The sequence below is a fragment of the Pyxicephalus adspersus genome, chromosome 4, assembly GCF_032062135.1.
Source record: "Pyxicephalus adspersus chromosome 4, UCB_Pads_2.0, whole genome shotgun sequence".
Lineage (NCBI taxonomy): Eukaryota > Metazoa > Chordata > Amphibia > Anura > Pyxicephalidae > Pyxicephalus > Pyxicephalus adspersus.
In genome coordinates, this window is record NC_092861.1 from 64,594,904 (window position 1) to 64,615,070 (window position 20,167).

The 20,167-nt window shown below is 35.0% G+C and overlaps 1 protein-coding gene across 1 annotated transcript in view; it reads right to left on the reverse strand.

The window, feature by feature from the left end:
• The window catches only part of DST (dystonin), a 278,032-nt gene that overhangs the window by 125,238 nt on the left and 132,627 nt on the right, over positions 1-20,167 (reverse strand). The window contains exons 10-24 of the mRNA XM_072410183.1: positions 16,178-16,290; positions 15,991-16,097; positions 14,892-15,011; positions 14,682-14,777; positions 13,642-13,769; positions 10,675-10,768; positions 10,162-10,316; positions 9,423-10,026; positions 8,691-8,707; positions 8,482-8,620; positions 7,772-7,965; positions 7,053-7,212; positions 6,513-6,596; positions 6,314-6,421; positions 5,654-5,752 (exon numbers count right to left, since the gene is read on the reverse strand). Coding sequence (XP_072266284.1) covers positions 5,654-5,752; positions 6,314-6,421; positions 6,513-6,596; positions 7,053-7,212; positions 7,772-7,965; positions 8,482-8,620; positions 8,691-8,707; positions 9,423-10,026; positions 10,162-10,316; positions 10,675-10,768; positions 13,642-13,769; positions 14,682-14,777; positions 14,892-15,011; positions 15,991-16,097; positions 16,178-16,290 — 2,218 coding nt within the window. The remainder of the gene's footprint in view (positions 1-5,653; positions 5,753-6,313; positions 6,422-6,512; positions 6,597-7,052; positions 7,213-7,771; positions 7,966-8,481; positions 8,621-8,690; positions 8,708-9,422; positions 10,027-10,161; positions 10,317-10,674; positions 10,769-13,641; positions 13,770-14,681; positions 14,778-14,891; positions 15,012-15,990; positions 16,098-16,177; positions 16,291-20,167) is intronic.

Below are 20,167 nucleotides of genomic sequence, written 5' to 3' on the forward strand. Positions count from 1 at the left end.
GAACTTCCTGAACAGTCATATGACCTGACTCAAGCTGTTCCATAGTTTTCCCATCAAGAATTCTAGCTTCTACCATATGTTTGGCAGACACATTTTTTCTGAGACCTTGGAAGATGAACCTATCATCAATGGAAGAACTGTCACTCAGGGAAGTCTCAGAGCCTGCATAGTTTTTATAACTGGAGGATATATAACCCATCTTCGGTAAATCTGATCTCCTAAATCCTTCCAAAATATTACGTTCTTCAAACACCTGATCTTCATGGTTTATCATGAATTCTTTTTCCTGCTTTACAGTTGTAACTTCAACAGTCAAATCATACTGCTTGCTCTTCACTCTCTGCAAATAGCAATATTTAAAATAAAGGAAGGATGATTAGGGATTGTGTTAAAGTGCAAACAATTATCTATGGCAGAAGCAGAAGAAAATTAGCAAAACAGATTATGTATAATTAGTGCAGAGAAGGTAAGCTAAAAACATTCAACTAAGTTCCACCAAGCCATACACTAGATTACAACAGTGTAACAAGATTATATAATGCTAACTTCAATACTTGCCGCCTTAAGTATGCATCTTAAAAGCAAACAATACTTATTCATTAGAATCCAAAACTAACTGCAAACTAAGAAACTATAACATTTAAGACAACAAACAAAAACAAACAGCAAAGCATGTTATGTAGCAAAAAAATAAGCAGGATTCAAATGGAATACCTCCATTGATTGATCAAATTTTCCTAGCTCCTTTCCAATTTTCTCCTCTTCAATTCGTAAAGTTTGAATGGCATTCTGTATACTTTTTTCCTTTATAGTATCTAACTCTGATAACTGTCTGTGGGGATTGATTTTGTCAATAGATATTTGCAGCTCTGTGCTGGTCTGTGTAACATACTCAAATGGTTGTGCCTTGTCTCCACTGTCAAGGGACTGTTTTATTTTAGACAGCTGTAACTGAAGTTCATCAAAGCCATCCGCATGTTTCTTCTTTTCTTCTATGAGTGTGGAGTTATAAACAGAAGAACTGACATCAAGATGGCCATCAAGTTTTCGTCTCAGCACAGGTGAAGATTTAGCTCTTTGGCTAAGTATGTCAAAATCCTGCTGTGAACTTGATGAAAGGGCAAAACTGTTTCCTTTCACTTCATATTCACTTTTTTGAAGGGGACCCCTAATGGTGTTATTTTGTTGAATCTCACTCTGCAGGTATCTCAGTTGATTAATGTGATCCTGTCTTTGAAGGTCAATTTTTTGCCTAAGGCTTTCAAGTGTTCGCTTCTGGCCATCAAGTTCTTCCTCCAATTTTCTGCATTTCTGAGCATGTTCCAGTGCAGACTTTTTTTCAGTATTTAGTTGCTCTTGGGATCTCTGTAATCTCTCCTTTACTTCTGAAAATTCCACCCTCATCAGTTTAATCTTCTCTTCCAACATTGCTTTTTCTTGCTTCAAGGAAACAACTTCAAGCCTTATGTTTGAATAATTATTTTCTGTGCTTAAGTTTGATTCCACAGTTTTTTCTAACTTGGTCCTAAATTCATCTGCTGTGTTCTTATATTTTGTGGATTCTTCTTGGTATAAAGCAAGCTTTTTATGGGCTAACTGTTCATCTACCGTTTTTTTGTGGAGATCATCTTGAGTCTTTTTTAACTTGGCATTTACTTCCTGCAGTTGTGACTGATACTGCTGAATCTTCTGGTCTGCCATGCGTTTTTCAACCGACAAGCTGTTTATTTCTGCTTTTAAGTTCCGTATCTCTTTTTCGGAATTTAGAATTGTCAGACTCTGTTTGTCACATTTTTGTTTGATTTCATTTAGAGCATTTTTAGATTTTAACAAATCATCTTCAAGCCGCTTTACCATATTCTGAGTTTCATATTCTCCCTTGGACTGTTTCTGTAGCTGTTCATGAGACACTCTTACTTGTTCTTTTGTGCTTTCTAGTTGTGATTTTGTCATATCAAGATTTTTCTGCAGATTATTTCTCTCTATTGAAGTCTTCTCATTTTCCGATTTAACCTTTCTTAACATCATCTCAGTCTCATTATTCAATTTTGTAAGCTCATCTAATTTCAGTTTCAGGGAATTAGACCACTGATTGCTTTTTGTTAGCTCATCCTGAAGCTTTATGATCTTTTGCTGGTCCTCCTTCTGTAATCTGGCACGTTGATTGAGTTCCTCTTGAGATTTCTTTAGCTGGTCACGCAAACCATCAACTTCTCCACTTCTAGAATGTGACCTTTGCTCAATTACAGTTTTTTCTTGCTGCAAAGATGTTATCTGAGAATTAAGAATTTTCACACTGCTTTCTGACTTTGCATAGGATCTTGAAATCTCCTCTATTCTTTTACGTAGGTCATCCACTTCCTGTTTCTTTCTGGTCAAATCTTCTTCTAGGAATGATATTTTTTGAAGGCTGCTTCTTTCAGACATATCCTTTTGTCTCAGTTCATCCTGGCAAGCTTTCAGCTTCTCTCTAACATCATCATAATCAGCTTTTTGCATCTTTAATTTATGTTCTAAGGAAACTTTCTCCTGTTGCAAAATCTTCAGCTCCTCCTCAAAACTAATTTTGATTTTTTTCAGATCATTAGCCTCCTGCATAACATCCTCTGCTTTATCCTGACTCTGGTACAGTTTTCGTTCAACTTCTCTTAATTGCAACACATAGTTTTGTTCTAGTTGATTCTTCTGCTCCAATTCAATTTTAAGCTGCTGCACCATACTATGTGTATCATCTAACTGATTTCTTAGCTGTCTGTTTTTTTCATCTGCTGCTGCCTTTTGTATCTGCAGTGTACTTAGCTCTGATTTATACTGTTTAATCTCAATCTCTGCTTTTTTGTGAACTAATGTGAGCTCGTCAAGCTGCTGCTTTAGGGTTTCTGCCTTTTTAATATATTGTTCTACTTGAGCTCCCCTTACATCTGAATCAATCATATAATGCACTTCTTGTACAGTACGTGCTGGTATGACCATCTCTTTAGAGGAAGAATAACTGAATAAGGAATCAGAATACTGCCTTTTGGTTTCATATTCAACCTTCTCTCCTACAATCTTCTTCTGGAATGCAAGATCACTGTCAAGGTGTTTGATCTGTCTCAAGAGTTCATCTTCAATCTCAGCTTTCCGTTTCAGCTCTGCCATAAGACTAGTCTTTTTAATTTCCAAATCTTGAAGGTCAATTTCTTTTCTTTTTAAATGTTCTTCCAGTTTTCTTCTTGCAGTGGTACTTTCCTCTATCTGGGTCCTAAATGCTCGGAGTTTATCTTCCACAGCATCTCTTTTAGACTCAGCCTGTCTTGTCATTTGGCGTACATGATCAAGCTGTTGCTCTGCAGCAGTCTTCATCTTGACTGTAGTCTCCAGCTCTAAGCGACATTGTTGTGCCTCATATTCAGCTTTTGTCTTTTGCAAGGTTAATTCTTCAACTGCTTTTTGATGCTTTTTGATCTCCATTTCGGCAGCGGCCTTAACCTTTGGAATTTCCTGTTCTAGCATAAACTTTTGTTTTTTAACTTCTTCTAGTGTTATCTCAAGTTCCTGTATTCTCTTTAAAAGCCTTGTGTTTTCCTCTGTAATGGATTGTTGCTGCTCCAATAATTCTGGATATGCTGACATAGAAGCGCGTTCAGAATACAATAATGTCTAAAACAAAATAAAGAGATAGAAATTCAAATCTTACCTAGCAGTGAAAAAAAACTTTTATAGAAAATTGTTACAGTAACATTAGCACAATGTTACACAACTGTAGGCTGAGGCAAATGCCCATAAAATTCTGGTCTAGTGGAGGGTAAAACAAACCTCCTTCAAGGCAAAAAATATTCTTTCCTATGCAACATTGTGGTTGGCTTAGTCAAATAATTTTACTGACCTTTGATATTTTATTATATCTTTTTTTTTTAATTGGCTTTTACCCAAACAAATCCTAACCCTTTTACTTTTTATAGACCCCAACCTTTTACTTGCTTTTACAGATGCATCGTGGTATTGTGTGGAGTTGCTTGGCTTATTGGTAATTAATATTTTAAAGTCCCTTTCTATGTCTGTTTTTCTCATTTGTAGTTTAACATATGGGGTGACTTCTATTTAGTTGCTCATTGTGTTATTTTGTCAAGTCCCTTCTGTAATTAAAGTAACATTGGTAAAAAGATTAAAATAAACCTATCCCCATAATGGATTCTTGTAGGCTCCCACAACAATATTCTTCACATTAGGAATATATTTAGTGTCAACCAGACTTACCACAACCTATGTTCTGTTTCTACCCAGTTCATTACCGAGTTTACAAACTGTTTATTTTCCCCTGGGTTTGCATCCTCAAGTACCAACTTCAGTACCAACTTTTTTTACAAGAAACATTGTCAAATGTTGCAAAGTTCAGACATACTTCAGATCATAATCAGAAGCATTAATAAAACAGATTTTACCTTACCTTTTTATATATTTGTTTAAAAATATTCAAAATTGAGTATTTAAATAACATATATTATGAATAAGGTAAGAGCAAACAAAAAAGTTTATATAGTATATGTAACAACTTACCACAATCAGCCTATTAAAGGGAACAGATGCTTTCAACCACTTTTTCGTGTCAAAGAAGTATCACGAGAGCAGAGAGAAGTGAAACACCCAACTCCATAAAAGCAAGACACATACTGCACTATAAACAAAATCTAGAGTGTCCAAGCAGTTAATAAGACAGTCAACAGAAAAAGTGTGTATGTAACTTACCAAAACATGCAAGACCACACAAGGCTGACAATATATAAGAAACAGGTCAGAGAATAAATGAAGAAAACACCAAACTTTAATTCATTTTTTTTCATGTTAGGTCATTGCTTAATACTAATGCAAAGGCAGACTGGTCCTATACCTTATAGTGTAAATAATAGCTGTGTTATGTAAAATGGCTTTCATTCTCCTGCTGTACAGGTTTGTGATGAGAAAACCTATTCATATTTAAATTCTGGTAAAAGTTTTGTTTAGGATAGCTTTTTGAAATTTGGAATCTTTTCTGATGTTTAGTCTATGCTAAAGAAACAAACAACAAAACAAAAAAATAATTATCAGTATGCAGAAGTATAGTACAGTAACCCTCCACCATAAAGAGCGCAACAAGCAACATTTACATAAGGCATGACAGTGTACCAAATATACCAAAAAAATAACAGTGTTTTTCTCACCATAATTATGGGATGTTCTACAAAAAAATAATTTGGCTTAAAAGCATTGATATGTCTGAAATGTGAATTGTAGCAAAGGTAACCATACTTTCACCACACTTTAAAATGAATATAGTTATTTTCAGTATATAAATGTAGCCATTATCCTCCTTGCAGTGTTCTGCAAGTGCATCGCATGGCTCATAAAAATGAAATATCTACTGCATTAAATATTTTTTATTTACTCACTTTAATGGCCAGGTGCCATACATTTATTATGCATTACATGCATCCAGTTTGGTTTCTGATCAATACTCTGCTTCGAGCTGTGCAGACAGTTATAATAAAAAATATACTTGATTTGCAATTATTTCATTTAAAACCAAAAAAGATTGGCATTATAAAATGATACTTAGCACTGTATGTATCCCCTTTGGAAATAATGATGGGGATCTTATATTATGTAATACAAATGTATTTATTTGTACTTTTACCTCTTCTTCTTCCAGCCTCTTCAAAGTTTCTCCAGAAAATTTAATAAACTGGTTAATTAAAGTCATCAATGCAGTGTAACGTGTCTTGAGATCCATATACTAAAAATTAAACAGAACAAGTCACTTTTAAATACAAAGTACATACATGTTTATCAGTCTGATGTATGACAAAGTCATATCATTAGTTAGTACTAGTAATGGGTGGATAACCCTACACAGAGTCCATTGAGCTCTCTTTGAGATATCCCAGTGGAGGCATCCCAAGTTCCCACGCCTAGGATCACCAAATGACAGTCTGTTGCATTGGATGATCCAATAACATCAATGCAGCTCTCTATAAAAGATGGTACAGAGCTAGCCAAGGCACCATTTTCTATAAGGAACAGAGATTGGAGCTACTCTGTTAATCAAGTTAAATTCAAGCAATTTTTTTTATTTTATACAGGCATATTTTTACAATTGTTGTGTAAAAAAATGTCCGTTTTTGCATATTGCTACTGTTAACCAAGTACAACTGCAGCAAATATTTTCACACACAAATATTCACACACAAATTTAAAACTCTTTCAATTCAATGTTTACAATCAAGAACAGAATATTGCTAGATGAAAAATTTACACAAGGCAAAATGTTTTTCAAACGTTTGCATAAAAATCTCACCTCCTGTACAACAACATCTGAAGAGCTCTGAAATCTTCTGCGTTTCATTGGTGACTTTTGATGGGAATCCACTAATGCTCTGTATGTCATTAGCTGAAGTTCATAATCCTAATAAAAATAGAACAAAAAATAGTATGTGTAGAGGAACAGATAGATGATGGCAGTGCTACTAGGATTACAGCAAAACAAATATATATACCTTAATAGCCGAAGAATACTGCTCCGAATACTTCTGGCATTCATCCATCTTGCTTTGTTTCATCTCAATTTCAGAAATCAGCCTCTGCATCACAATAAATTGGGAAAATACTTACAGATGTACATTACAAAAGCAAGTGACACTGTAATGCAATACAAAAATCCACAAAAGCAACAGTCAGTTAGTATAAACCAATGGATTGAAATTATCAATGACACTTCCTGTTGGAAATGGTGCTGGTGGATCCAAGGGAACTAAAAAAGAGTAACCGCTGACCTTTATCTGTATAGGTAAAGGCTAAATCTAGTAAAAAAAACAAGATCATGTCAACATCTGGTCTAAGAAAAGTTTAGTTTAGTTTAGTGCCCACTGACACTCACATTCTAAAGTACCAAATTTAAACTGTAAATAAATGAGATTTCCTTTAAGATAATGTTCTAATGTAGTTTAAATTATTGGTCAAAATTAAAGCTATAATTCATAATTGTAATGTACACATGATTCAAAGTTACATAGTACACATAGAGATTGCTGACTCACCTTCTGTTGGTCTAGCTGTTTGGAAAGTGTCTTGCTATTGGTTATACTGTCTTGCAATTTGCTTTGCGTTTCCTCTATATGTCTAATCCAGGAGTCAAGAGCCAAGTAAGATTCTTTATAGTATTTCAGTGATTTGCTAAATCCATCCAAGTCTCGTAACCTGTCAAATAATAAATGCATCATTATCTCTTCTTTTAGGATATTAAAAATAAGCTGTCTTGTGAAAGCATTATTACTATTCTAGTATCTAATTTTTAATGACTGGTAACCATATATGCAATTTCTGCTTTTTATCAATGCAACTCAACTGTATCTGTTGAAGGCAACAACTGCTAATATTGATAAAGGCACACGATTAAAAAAAAGTGATAATCTCCAAATCTAAATAATTTCACCCAGAGTAAGTACATTGGGTCAACTAATCTTGAAAGAAATACACCTTTTTTTCTCATGTAATTTGCCAATGTCCTACCCAAGATACAGTAGTGCCATTGGATATATGTTTGGATGACCACCTACCCATCAATCATCTGCTCTGTTATATCAACATCACAAAATAATTACATATGCACTGTTACTAATAATCCTGAGAGCAATACTATTTTGTCAGTTTGTACCATTTTAAACACACACACATTGATATATTATTTTATTTATATATATACATACACACATTTAACATATAGACATTTAGCTAAAAAAGACAGAAGGCGACAAACCTGTTTTCAATCTGAGAGTGTACATTTTGCCACCTCTCAGCAATTTGGTCTGCCTTTTCTTTGTGCCAGTCAAAGTCAAGATCACGTTCCTTGTGTACCTTGAACATTTGATCACTAATGGCCTTGGCTTTCTGCAGTTCATCTTCTAAAGAATGAAACACATCTCTTTTCTCATCAACCTCCGACCTCCATTGCTTCAAAAAAAATCAAACAGGGACAAATTAGGTGATTTGCTGTTACTAAAAATATATAGTATATTTATGCAAAACATTAGCAAAAAAGCCTTTATAATAATCCTTGTCTATGGTACCCAGGATCAAGGAGATCAATGAGTTTTACCAGCAAAATGAACTGTTGCTTTGTTTTGAAGCCTGGCTTGAAAAAAATTTGCAAGATTTTGTGTAAGTTTTGACTGACGAAAACAAATTTATTAGTCTTGTAAAGAGTAAACAGGTAAACAAAACAGATAGAAAAGATTAATGGTCCACCTTCAGACATATATGAAAAGGAAAAGTGCAAATCATCATTACCTATCCAATCAAAGTAACTTAGAAATGGTATATATTGTAGTCGTCTATTTCAGTTTTATCTATATGCTGCATTAAATATTAAGCATTTAGGCCTTCATGGTGCCTTGTGATAATTAACAGGGAACATTAGTATAGGAATGTCACATTATACTAATCATTTGTGTGTGCTTTTAGGAATACCTTTAGGGTAGCAAGCAATCTGTCAATTGCCCCTTTATCAGCTGTAATCACATCCTCTTCACACAGCTTAGTCTCATATGTCTTCACTAGAGTCTCAGCTCCTTGGGTGTTCCTTAGCACCAGATTTATTGTCTTTAATCTAGGTTAGGAAAGCAAAAACAACATAATTAGTTCTTTATCTTGGGATATCCCTATCTATTATTTCCAACTTAGATGAATCACAGAACTAAAAATGGCCAAACACGTTAAAAGATCTTTGAATAAACCTGCAAATTATTTTATTAAAGCTCTCCAAAGCTGGAGAGAATACACTTTTATCAGTATAGCTGGGTGATCCAGCAAAACTGGAAAGGATTTCTTCAAAGTCATTTGCTAGCAAATATTTTGAATACTAGACCATTCTGGGTTTGCTGGATCACCCAGCTTCACTGATGAAAGTGTATCTTCTCCTGCTTTGAAGAGCTTTATTAAATCAGGCCCATTGTCTAAACTATGTGAAAATCCTTGCAAAGTGAAAATTCACTTGGATAAGTGAAAAGTCTGTATGCCTTTAGTAGTATTACACTTTTGTCACAGGTTTGTGGCACAAACAGATTGGACTGTAGTTATTGGAATCACATAATTAATCCATCCAGCATCAAGGAAATGTGGATTGCTCCATTTATGCAATAAATTAAGTGATTTAACCATTAGATGACACTTTAATACGGGTGTAAAATGCTTTTTTAGCATTAACCACAATTTCTCAAGTAGGATGTTTTGGAGATAGTGAAGGTGAAATCTGTTAGTGTTCATAAATTAAACCCAATGGATGAGTCAGGAGATCCCATACAACCTCTCTCCTGTCACAGTGGACCACATTTGTTGCAAAGTACAGAGTTTGTCTTATATTCCACACTAGAAAATTGAACACTCTTCCAAGATTAAATCCAAAGATTTACCTGCATCTCTTCCACCCAGTTACAGAGGTCTTGAACAAATTTAAGGTTGACTTCTTCTTCAGACAAATTTTGGTCAGCAAAAGAAGATTTTAAAAGTGGTTTCTTAACCTGCATCAGTTTGAGTGACTGTAATGCATTTGCGTTCATCCCAGTTGCATAGTTCTGGATTAAACCTTGGTTGAAACTAGGTGCAAACCCTGGTGTCATAGCAGGAGTTAACTGTGAGTTAAAGCCATTTGAATAACTTGTAGTAAGGCTGGATGGTAGTCCAGGTGTGAGAGGATGAGGGACAGCAGGAGACAGGCTGCCAGAAACACCCTGATTTAGGTTGGCGGTGATGCCCGGGGTAAAGTTGGTGGAAATACCAGGAGTCAGGTTGCCCGAAATTCCTGGAGTTAGGCTGGTTGGTGACATGGGTGCCATATTATGGGATACACTAGAGTTAATTGCAGGGTTCAAGCTTTGTGAAAATCCTGAGTTGAGGCTTTGTGATATTCCTGATATCATAAGTTGTGTTTGGTCAGATGAAAGCATCCTTCCTTTACTGTATAAAGAGGAGTATTCACTTCTTAATTGAAGAAGTTCGTCCCTTAAAGAAGCGACCCTGTGTATAAATGACAATGGATACTATCAGAAAAGCCAGCACATGCATAACACATGTAAATAAATCATTTAGTCAACTTCACTAAAGTCCTTAGCCAGACAAAATACACAATAATCAATATGTAAACAAAATTACCTCTGTACCAGCTGATCAGCTTGGTAATACTTTCCATCCACAAGGGTCTGGACATCAACAAGCTGCTGTCTCAAGAGATTCTCACATTCAATTAGGTAACCCGCAATCTCTGCATCATTTTGAAGCTGAATGCCTGATTCCATCCGTTTAGTATCCTAGGATTAAAACACAACACAATATATAAGAATTTAATACTTTGTTTTACTGTCTGAATATATAGGTTTTAAATTTGTAAAATATCATAGCAAAAATGTATTTCTAATTGGTAAATCATTTTCTAAAATATTGTGATACATATGCATATATATTGTGATACATAACCTAGTCATAGTAAATATCCTTTCATTATTAAACTAAAACCTAATTTATGTGACTGAGATATTATTAATATTATTTAATTGCTTAGTTAAGCTACATTATGATAAAATTAAAAGCATATAATATAATAACAATTACAAATGCCACAATCTAGCAAGTAATGTATTGCAAAGTAACAGTTTTAAAAAAACTCACAGCTTGGAGAGCACTACGAGCTAGAATCAGCTTGTCTTCACATCCGAGGCTATCTCTCTGCACTCGGCTTGCTATTTGTTGCAGCATGTCTAGCCTAAACGGAAAAAAATAACACAAAAAACATATAAAGAAAGGAAACTAAGAAGTATCATTGTTAGAGAATAGCTCTCTGAAAAATTAAACATATAGCATTACCAACCAGCATTACCAATAGAAAAAAAACAATTAGCCACAGCCAAAACAGCCACCCCAAACATTCCAAATGTGTGTTACAAATATATACTAATGCTAAAAAAAAAGTTTGTAATTATCCTAAATGACATACCTTGAATTGCTGGACTGGTCGCTGCCAAAGCTTATATATGAACTAATCATTTTTGGACCACAGTGAACTGACAGTAAGTTCTCATTAGAGCTGATGCTGGTGCGGTTGCTCCCCGTGAGTAGAGAGTCACTACTGTAGTAGCCATAACAGGTGCTGTTCATTTTTATACCACTGACCCTTATTCACCCAATTTAAACTGACAGCATGATAAAAGATAAAAATAAAAAAAAAAAGAGCCTACAGAATGTACAGCTTCCAGGAACGAAAAAATATCCCTACTGGCTAAGAGTACCACAAGCGTCCTTTCTTAAATAGGTTTCAACATGTAGATTCATAACCCAGCAAATAATATTCACATTGCTCTTCTAAGGATTTTGCCTGCAGCCAAATATACCAGTGCAAGTTTGCCTTTCCTCCCCAGCTTTAATACTGAGCATGTTTGGGCTTATCAGCTTCATTTGGGCGTCTGTGGGAAATGGATATGCCAAATATTTCAATTATTCTCAATTAGCCAGGTCCAAACCCCAGTGCTAGTAAACCTCTGATGTTTACATCCCTAAATGTTGACAAAAGGAAATGATTACCATATACATGGAGCACTCTGTTAGTTTGGCAAAGAAATGGTTGCAGCATGTAGATCCTAAAGATTTCATGCGATAAAGTTACAGAAAATCGTAATTCTACATGCTGATCAATATCTAGAAGACTGTATGTACAGAGGTGTTCTAATAATTGTATTAGAGCTGTGGGAATGGCATTTTAAAGAAAATTTACCTTTATTTTTGTATCTGTAAAATAAATCATACAAATTTATACATGTTATGTAATAAATGTGTTTTTTCTCTCAAAGCTCAAATTTAGCATAGACAGTTCCTTCTGCTATACTAACCCTATCTTTGACACAGTGCACTGCAAACTTACATGGTCACTGATCCAGCGTGGCCTGTTTTCTGGTTAAATGACAACCTGTGTCCAGGATTTACAGGAAAAAGCTGCCACATCATTATGTGGTGCCATTCCCTAAGCTATTTGGAACTAGAAACGGGTGAAGAGAACTTATAATGTCACCAAACCAGACCAAAGACACCTGGAAAAGGTATGACTACGACATTTATGGTAAAGGCCTGTGATTTCCGCCAACAATCTGTGCTATACTATTAGGCTATCATGTGTGTCCCCTTCAATAATTCCACCATGCTAATGAGAAATTATTTACACCTAACAAAATTATATATTAAATTTTCAGACAGAAGCTTTCAAACATAAAACAATCATATGGACCGGGGCAACTTGCCAGAAACATTATGTTTTACAGTTGGAATAGTAACCTTGCTAGGTTGTGTTAAACTGCCCTATTCTAGGAAGTTTTGTTAGAAGATGGACACTAGGGCACATGTTTAAATGAATATACCAAACCAGCACTAAGCATTACTACAGGGGACATATTCTTCCACAAAAAGTAGTACTCCAACCACCCAAGGCACACATGTAATACTGTGTTAAACACGAAAATTACAATATCCCATCAAAATTATCCCACCAAGCAGTGGTGTGCCTTGTGTTCTTATAGGTACATTATTAGTTGTTTCTAGGAACAGAACATTATTTAGCCGGCGATCCTGTGCTGTAGGCCACCTCAGCACATTTTAAATTATTTAACACTTACATAACCAAGCTACCACCCACCTCCTTTTTTTCATTAAAAAAATTTGCTTTCAACTACTACAATACATTCACATTCCTTTAAAATGATATCCTCACACAACACATAAGGCCCATAAAATATTTGTATTTTGCTTCCTCCATATAGTCAACACTACACAAAATATACACACTTTATTCCCTGATTAGCCTACTAACATTGTTTTCCTATTTGTATGTTCTTCTATTTATCAACATGTATGAAAACACTGTTACTACCAATTGTCCCTAAATGCTGTTGTATGCATAAAAAATAATACATTAAATATATGCTTTATTGCTAAGATTTAAAGGTTACCTGAAGACCGCAGTTCCTCTGTCAACTACTGATGTCACATAATTGGAGTAAATTTACTAAAAGAGTTTAGGATAGTCACTTAGTGAATTATCATCTGGGAGTGCTCTGCAGAGCTTCACAATATTTACTAAGCTAAGAGACATATCCCTTGCAAGAGGATAGTTCACTTTGCTATGTGAACAGTCTGCATTTCTTTATTTACTTAACCCCAATGTTTCCCAGTAAACATCTGGGGTTTTTATGCACACTCAAAAGTCAGAAGGCGGGTGATTTAGCTGAATAGGATGACATCTTTCAGACCTCAGTAACCTCTGACCCACGATCCACAGGGTCTGTGGCAAAATAAATAAAGCTTTATGCTAAAGGGGCACATTGGAATATGTTATAGGCAAGTCTGCCTAGCTACAATAAATTATAAATGTACAAATTCTTGCAAAAACCCAGCCGTGGACATGAAAATTTTCAGGCACTGCTGAGACTCAGACAAATTGTTTATTGAAGCTACATCAGATGAAGACAGACACTATCCACCAATGCATTTCAGCCTATTTTGGACCTAGTCAACATCAGTCAGCAAGCCCAGAAATTATTGGCACCCATTTACAACTGGTAAACCACATTAGTAATTCCATGTTTTACTTACCTTTCTATTTCAGGCCGCATTGCTTTCTCTCTTTCAAACATGGCGATGATGAGCTTTCCCCATTCTTTTTCTACATCATTTGGATGGTATCCCTGACAGAGCTTGATGCGGCCAAACTCAATCCATGGCTTAACAAACACAGACATTTTGAACATCCGGTTAGTCAACACTGAGATTACTAAAAACCTAAATATGTTTTACATAGAATTATGCCACAATGCCCACTATGCTCACTTTTTTTTTATTAATGCTCTGGCACCTGACAAATGGCACTCATGTCAAACTGAATTTAATATAAAAATAATGGTGTACCAATATTTATACTACATCATTTAGATTAGTAATAATACTTATAAATACATGTTTTTATTACTAATTGTAACTATTATTAGTATTAATATTATTTTAGTGTATTTTACTTTGGCACTTCATAGCATGTTGGGAGCAATCCCTCTTAGGAGGAGTTCTATCGATAACCTCAATGTAGTGCTACAGACAGACATCTTATATTCATGACACCTGTAAAGGAGATCACACCATAAGGTGAACATAAGTCCTGTTTTATAGCTAACTTCCAGTGTGGGTAAAAGCAAATTAGGTTAAATCTGATATTGGGATAAATCTGCTTCTACTGGGTGCACAGAACACAGATACCGGGCACAACAGCACATGTATAAATAAATGTATCAAACCAGCACTAAGCATTACTACAAGGGACATATTTTTCCACAAAAAAAGTGGTACTGCAACCACCTAAGCCACACATGTAATATTCTGTTCAACACTAAAATAACATTAGTTCACAATTATCCCACCAAACAATAGTGGTAAACATCCAGCGTGCAAATAGGAGTAAACCTGATATTGGGATCTATCTGTTTCCACTGGGTGCACAGAAGAAATTTATTGGAAGAAGTATTTTCTTTGTTGGCCACTCTCAGGAAATGTTGCCACCCTACGCCAAAGTCCATGCGCTCAAAGTCCACAAAGCTGAGCCTGTACACATTACAATGGATAAAAAACATAACAGTCATACTTACTTCTATCATTGTGTACAGATGCTTGATCTTAGCCTTTTCACTTTCTTTTGGTGGGATGTCTTTCTCTTTAAATTGTAAATACTGATTATAAAGTGCCTGTAGATGTAAAACAAAAATGAAAATAAAATAGGCATCCAAGTATACCATGAAACATTTTACACATCAGTTGCTAATGTGTAATATGCTGTGTACAACATAAAAATAACTTACCTTTAGTTCTACAGCAGTATTCGGAAAATTCCTCTCAGACATTAATGCTACATGGTGCCTTATCCATTGGACGAGGTAATTCACCATATTTTGATATTCTATCCATTTTACTTCAACATCCTACAGCAAAGAGAAATACAATAAAGCTCTTGTTGTCCAAGTACCAAAAACAATTGGATAAACTTTATATCAGTAAAGTGTAATAGTCATCTGCTTGAATGCCTCCAAAGCACTTAATGGAATCCCAGTTGAATTTAGGAGTTAGAAACAACCAGGCAGATGGGTGCTAAGACAAGCCATAACATTATGTAAATCAAACATCAAATGAGGGAGTGCTGGCTTCCTTTTGTTATTTGGTTTAAGTCTCGTCTGTGTCTTATCACTTGATGTCCTAGTAGGCAGTATACAGCACAAAAAGTGAAGAGAAAACATGTCTACCCCATGACTAATACAAAATTGTTTTCCATTGTGGTCTGTGACTTCACTAGATATCCAAAAAAAGCACACAGAGAGCAGTATAAACCTGGCAATGATCTTAACCTTTGACTTCTCTATCAAAAAGTTACTATATATCTAGAAAAGTTTCCCTTTAAGGCTCCATCGAAATCTTAAAAAGCATTTCAGAAGCCATTCTAAAAGCAATATTTTTTTCGGAAATTTTCTTTCACTTTCTAGGACTCTATTCAGTATTAGTTTTAATTGTGAGTCTTCTGTCTTGTGCAAAATTCCAGAATGTAAGACTTTTATGTGCTCACTGATTACATTAATGTTCACTGAGAAGAAACACTGAAAAATAAGCACTTATATCTTCCGTGTGAATCAAGTTTCACCTCTGCTGCCCCTCAAAGATTTAAACCAGATGCTCAGGGCTGCTGATGTGCTTTTGAAATGCTAGACAAGGCTCCATTTCTGTCGGTTGGTGCCAACCACACATACCACATAATACCATTTAAGATCTTTTAACATCTTTTTTTGCTATTGTGTCCCCAAACCTTTTTAGCATGTTCCTTTTTATGGTATTGTAGCACTTATTCTGCAAGTTTAGCTTTACAAGTTACGTAATGCACAGATAGGTTCTTAAGAAATCTGTATTACTTACATTTACACTAACTCCTTCCCCACCCTCTGGTGTCTTGGGAAAAACATCATACATTGAAGAGACATATGTGATCACTGACTTCTCATCAGGGGAGGAAACATCTACGTCTAAAATGTAGAAGAAAAGAAATTAAATATATATTGGTAGTTCCCACTCTGTTCACACTTCCTAAAAGATATGAAATTACCTTCAGGATCCAGAAGTCTTGTGACACCCAGTTTTTCTGCTACATAAAAAGCATTTTCTAAATTTGTAATGTTGCTTTGAACAGCAACGGTATCCATGTCAATCAGGTCCGGCCTGGAAAAAACAAATTACAAAAAAAAAACATTACACATTTAGAAAGTTTAGTTAAATTGTAAAGCCAACAGTTTTTACAATTTTCATAGCTTCCTCCTTGCAATACAAGGATATGGATGGTGCAAGGCCTCAAAATAGGCACTTGGGGGTAAGGAGAATGTCAGCCCTGTGTAAACTTTAATTATTAATTTAATTTGTGTTTGGTGCTAATGAGTAGAAAAAAGGTAAAATAGGTAAGTGTGCGCTGTTGGGGAGCTGGGAGAAAGTAAAATTGATGCTTTGGTCTGCAGAGACAAACACATGTTCACTTTAAAATACATGTAAAGGCACCTTCTGTGTGACAATCTAAACAAACCCCAAATCCATTAATCTCCCTAGTGGCCTGATTCCCTCAAAATTTCCTTGCAAAAAGCAGTACAATGTTTTGCATGTAAAAGTATTTTTTATTGTAGGCTGTAACTCTAAGGCATACCTTACTGATATTTATTAAATTTATTAATAAACTTTAATTAACAAAACATAAAAATCTGTTTACAAAAATGAAAAAAATATTTAAACATGTAATGTAACTGTATAGTAGCATATATAATATATATTTAATATGAATATATATATTATATGAATATTTCTTTGTATTGGACTCAATACAACTATTTTCTCTTGAATTCAATACAAAATTATTTGAGTTTCCCGCCAACGTCACTGGGAAACCCCCATAGATTTCGTCTCTCCACTTCGCGGGTGGAGATCGGAGGAGAAGGACATGTCCCCAGGACCTGCAGGGACCAGTAAAATCCACCCCGAGTCACACTCGGGATTACCGCTAGGGGGGTTAACTAGTTTCATAAACTAAACAAAAAAATATTTGCCTTCCTTGACTGGCCCTTATTTTTTTATTTGTGTTTTAGATGCTCCCCCTTCCAGACACTGCAGCCCACAGTGTGAGGGTTTCAGATACAAACAGGAAAGTAGTGAGCAGGACTTGGTGCATCCAGACAGTCATTACATAAGCAGTGACAGAGCAACACCCCTGCACACATTTTCCAACATTACACTGTAGTGCAAACATGTACTGCCTACATGAGTGTGGCAACTCCATGTCCTAAAACTCGGGGGAAGTAAAGCATTGCTGTCACACCATCACAGCAATCTGCATTAGGTGGACTTTATTGTAAGGTACAGATGTACTTATAAAACAGTATTGCAGTACATATTTTATTGGGAGTCCATAGTCCTACTTTAAGGCAGGGTGACAAAAGACAAAAAAAACTTTTTGATTGTCTGGTTTAGAGCATTGGGTAATTTACAAAATAATGACCTTGTCATTTTCCGAAAACTAACTAATTGGTAAACTAATTGGTAACGGGGCTGGAAAATCCCATTTGCCAGGTTTCCTTACCAACTGGAAAATGTTTCCTGGCTACAGGAATGTCTATCCTTTACACCCACTCACGCAGAACCTTCTATATGGGCGCCCAGTACTGTGCACCATGCCAGCAAATCATCTGTTAGAGAGTAGAGAGAGCCAGGTTCGGATTCAGATCAAAGCTATATTTTGTGGGCTGGCTTTCAAATTATGGGAACATTTGTTAAGGCCTGACTGGTAAGATTTAGAAATTACTATTGGCAGTCACATAAAAGTATTTCTTTGGTGGTGGCTAAACTAAAGAAACATTTAATTTAGAAAAAGAGAAAATTGAAAAATGCTGCTCACTGTAACATGATATATGATTCTAAAAGGGACAAGCAGCAGTTCTCTATGTACGGTAACATGCTTCAACCAAGTCTGTCAGCGTCTAGGTTAGTTTTACAATGTAAAACTAAATTTAGTATGGAAGCAGATATATGTAAATCTGCACCAACCATATACAAAGCACACTTCACAGTTCTGAGTCTATGCAACTTTTCAACACAGATTTAAATAAAAGTTGCAGTCTATATCCACACTACCATTAATCATTTTTAGGAATGGTTTAGGCATTTTACTTGGGGCATCTTAATGCAAAAAAAAAAAATCAAACGTGGTCATATTTAGTTTAAATGTGTTTTAGACAAATGTTCTTTATTGTGTAAATTTAGGCAAAATAGAAAAAAATGAAACAATAGAAACACATGTTTTTGTAGCCAAATATAAAGCAAATACAGAAAGATATATGTTTATGTTAAAAGAAACACAGTGGGCTTATAATTTCCTATAGTAAGCAGACTCTGCTACACTAAAATTTCAACACATTCACCTGCCCACTGCTGGATTTGAGAACACTTTCTCCACTCATTTCCATAACATAAGGGGAAGGTGTTCTATAGGCTAACAGGCAAGGCTGACAAAACTACATTTCAGATTTCTTAGCAATGTTGCTAGCCGATGACATGTATAATGCAATAAAGGTAATTGGGTTGATTTATGAAAGAAGTAGAGAATGTTAACTTTGGAGTTTTGGAATGTTAACTTTGGAATTTTTATTTAGCTGAGTGTAAAAATTAGTAAAAAGTGAAAAAGAAGAAAAAAACAGGCTTTTCGCTTTCACATGATTAAATGATTGTCATCCAGCACATTTTCACCTCAATAACTGCGCTAAGTGAAATTATGTACTTTTCAAAGTAAAAACATGCTGTACTAATTTAGTAAACCAATCCTCCTGTGTTATCAGGTCAAATAGTTAGCAGCGCACTGGATTTCTGGCAGATCAACAGGTACGTTACTGTTCTTGCAGCATTTTAAAGAACATAAGTATGTATTACTAAGTTATATTTATGTTTTCCCTATTGTCCAATAAAACATTACTACATGGTTTACACTTGAAATTTTTTTTATGCAGTTAAGTGAAATTAAAAAGTAAAAATAAAGTTCAGTTAACGCAGCATTCCCATCATAAAACTGTGATTATAGAATCAATTAAAAAAAAATCATTAACAAACTAAAAAGAAAGTATTAGTATACTGTAAGTTGGTATCTATTTGGCTTTGATTATCTTATATGAACATGGATCAGAGTTAACTAGAATTTAGTGTTCTGTTCACTTTTATTATTAGGTGTTGTTATGTGTGCTTCCATTAACAAATTACAATATTACTTTTTATTGGTATATTTAAAGTATAAAGGTATTCTTTAAATGAAATATAAACCTGGGATTTATATTGGAGTACTGGTGTGATTTGTTGGAAACATTTGGGATTACGTTCATATGAAATTGGAAACTGTTGTAGGTAAAACAACAAATGATCTTGCTGGAAGCAATATTGTAAAAAATGATTACTTGAGTAGTAATAAAAATAATTAAACCAAATTCCTCACAGCAGAGCACTGCAGGCTGTATTTTCCTTAATTAGTGTTCTCAGATTAACCAACTAATGTCACTCCCTGAAAAATACGCTGCACAGCAACATACCTTAATCTGACAACCAAACGTTTTCCTTAATATGGCTAAAGAATTTATATAATTTATATCCTCCTTCCCACAAACAATAAAAAAAAATGAAATTGAAGTGTATGATGATTCATTCAAAAGATTAATAAAAAAAATACATGAATGATATCATCTATTCAGGTAATTTCAAACATATACACAGATCTAGCTCACGACACTGGAAACTCTCAAGCCTTACATGTAAGTCAGGTGCTATACTGAGCTGTCTTCCAAATGTTTTGCGGTAAACTATGCTCATAGATAATGGAGTTCCATTGATAAAGGATTTGAGTGCAATCGTCAGTAAAATGTTCACCCATCGGTTCATTAAGAACTAGCACAGTGATTGGGGCAGCTAAGAGGCAGGCAAGGTGCCATTTGCTGGTAACTGTCCAGGAACTCCTGTTCCCACTGCTCATCTGAACTTGGGATTCTGCAAAGAACTGTGCAATATATCAGTACTAGCTAAA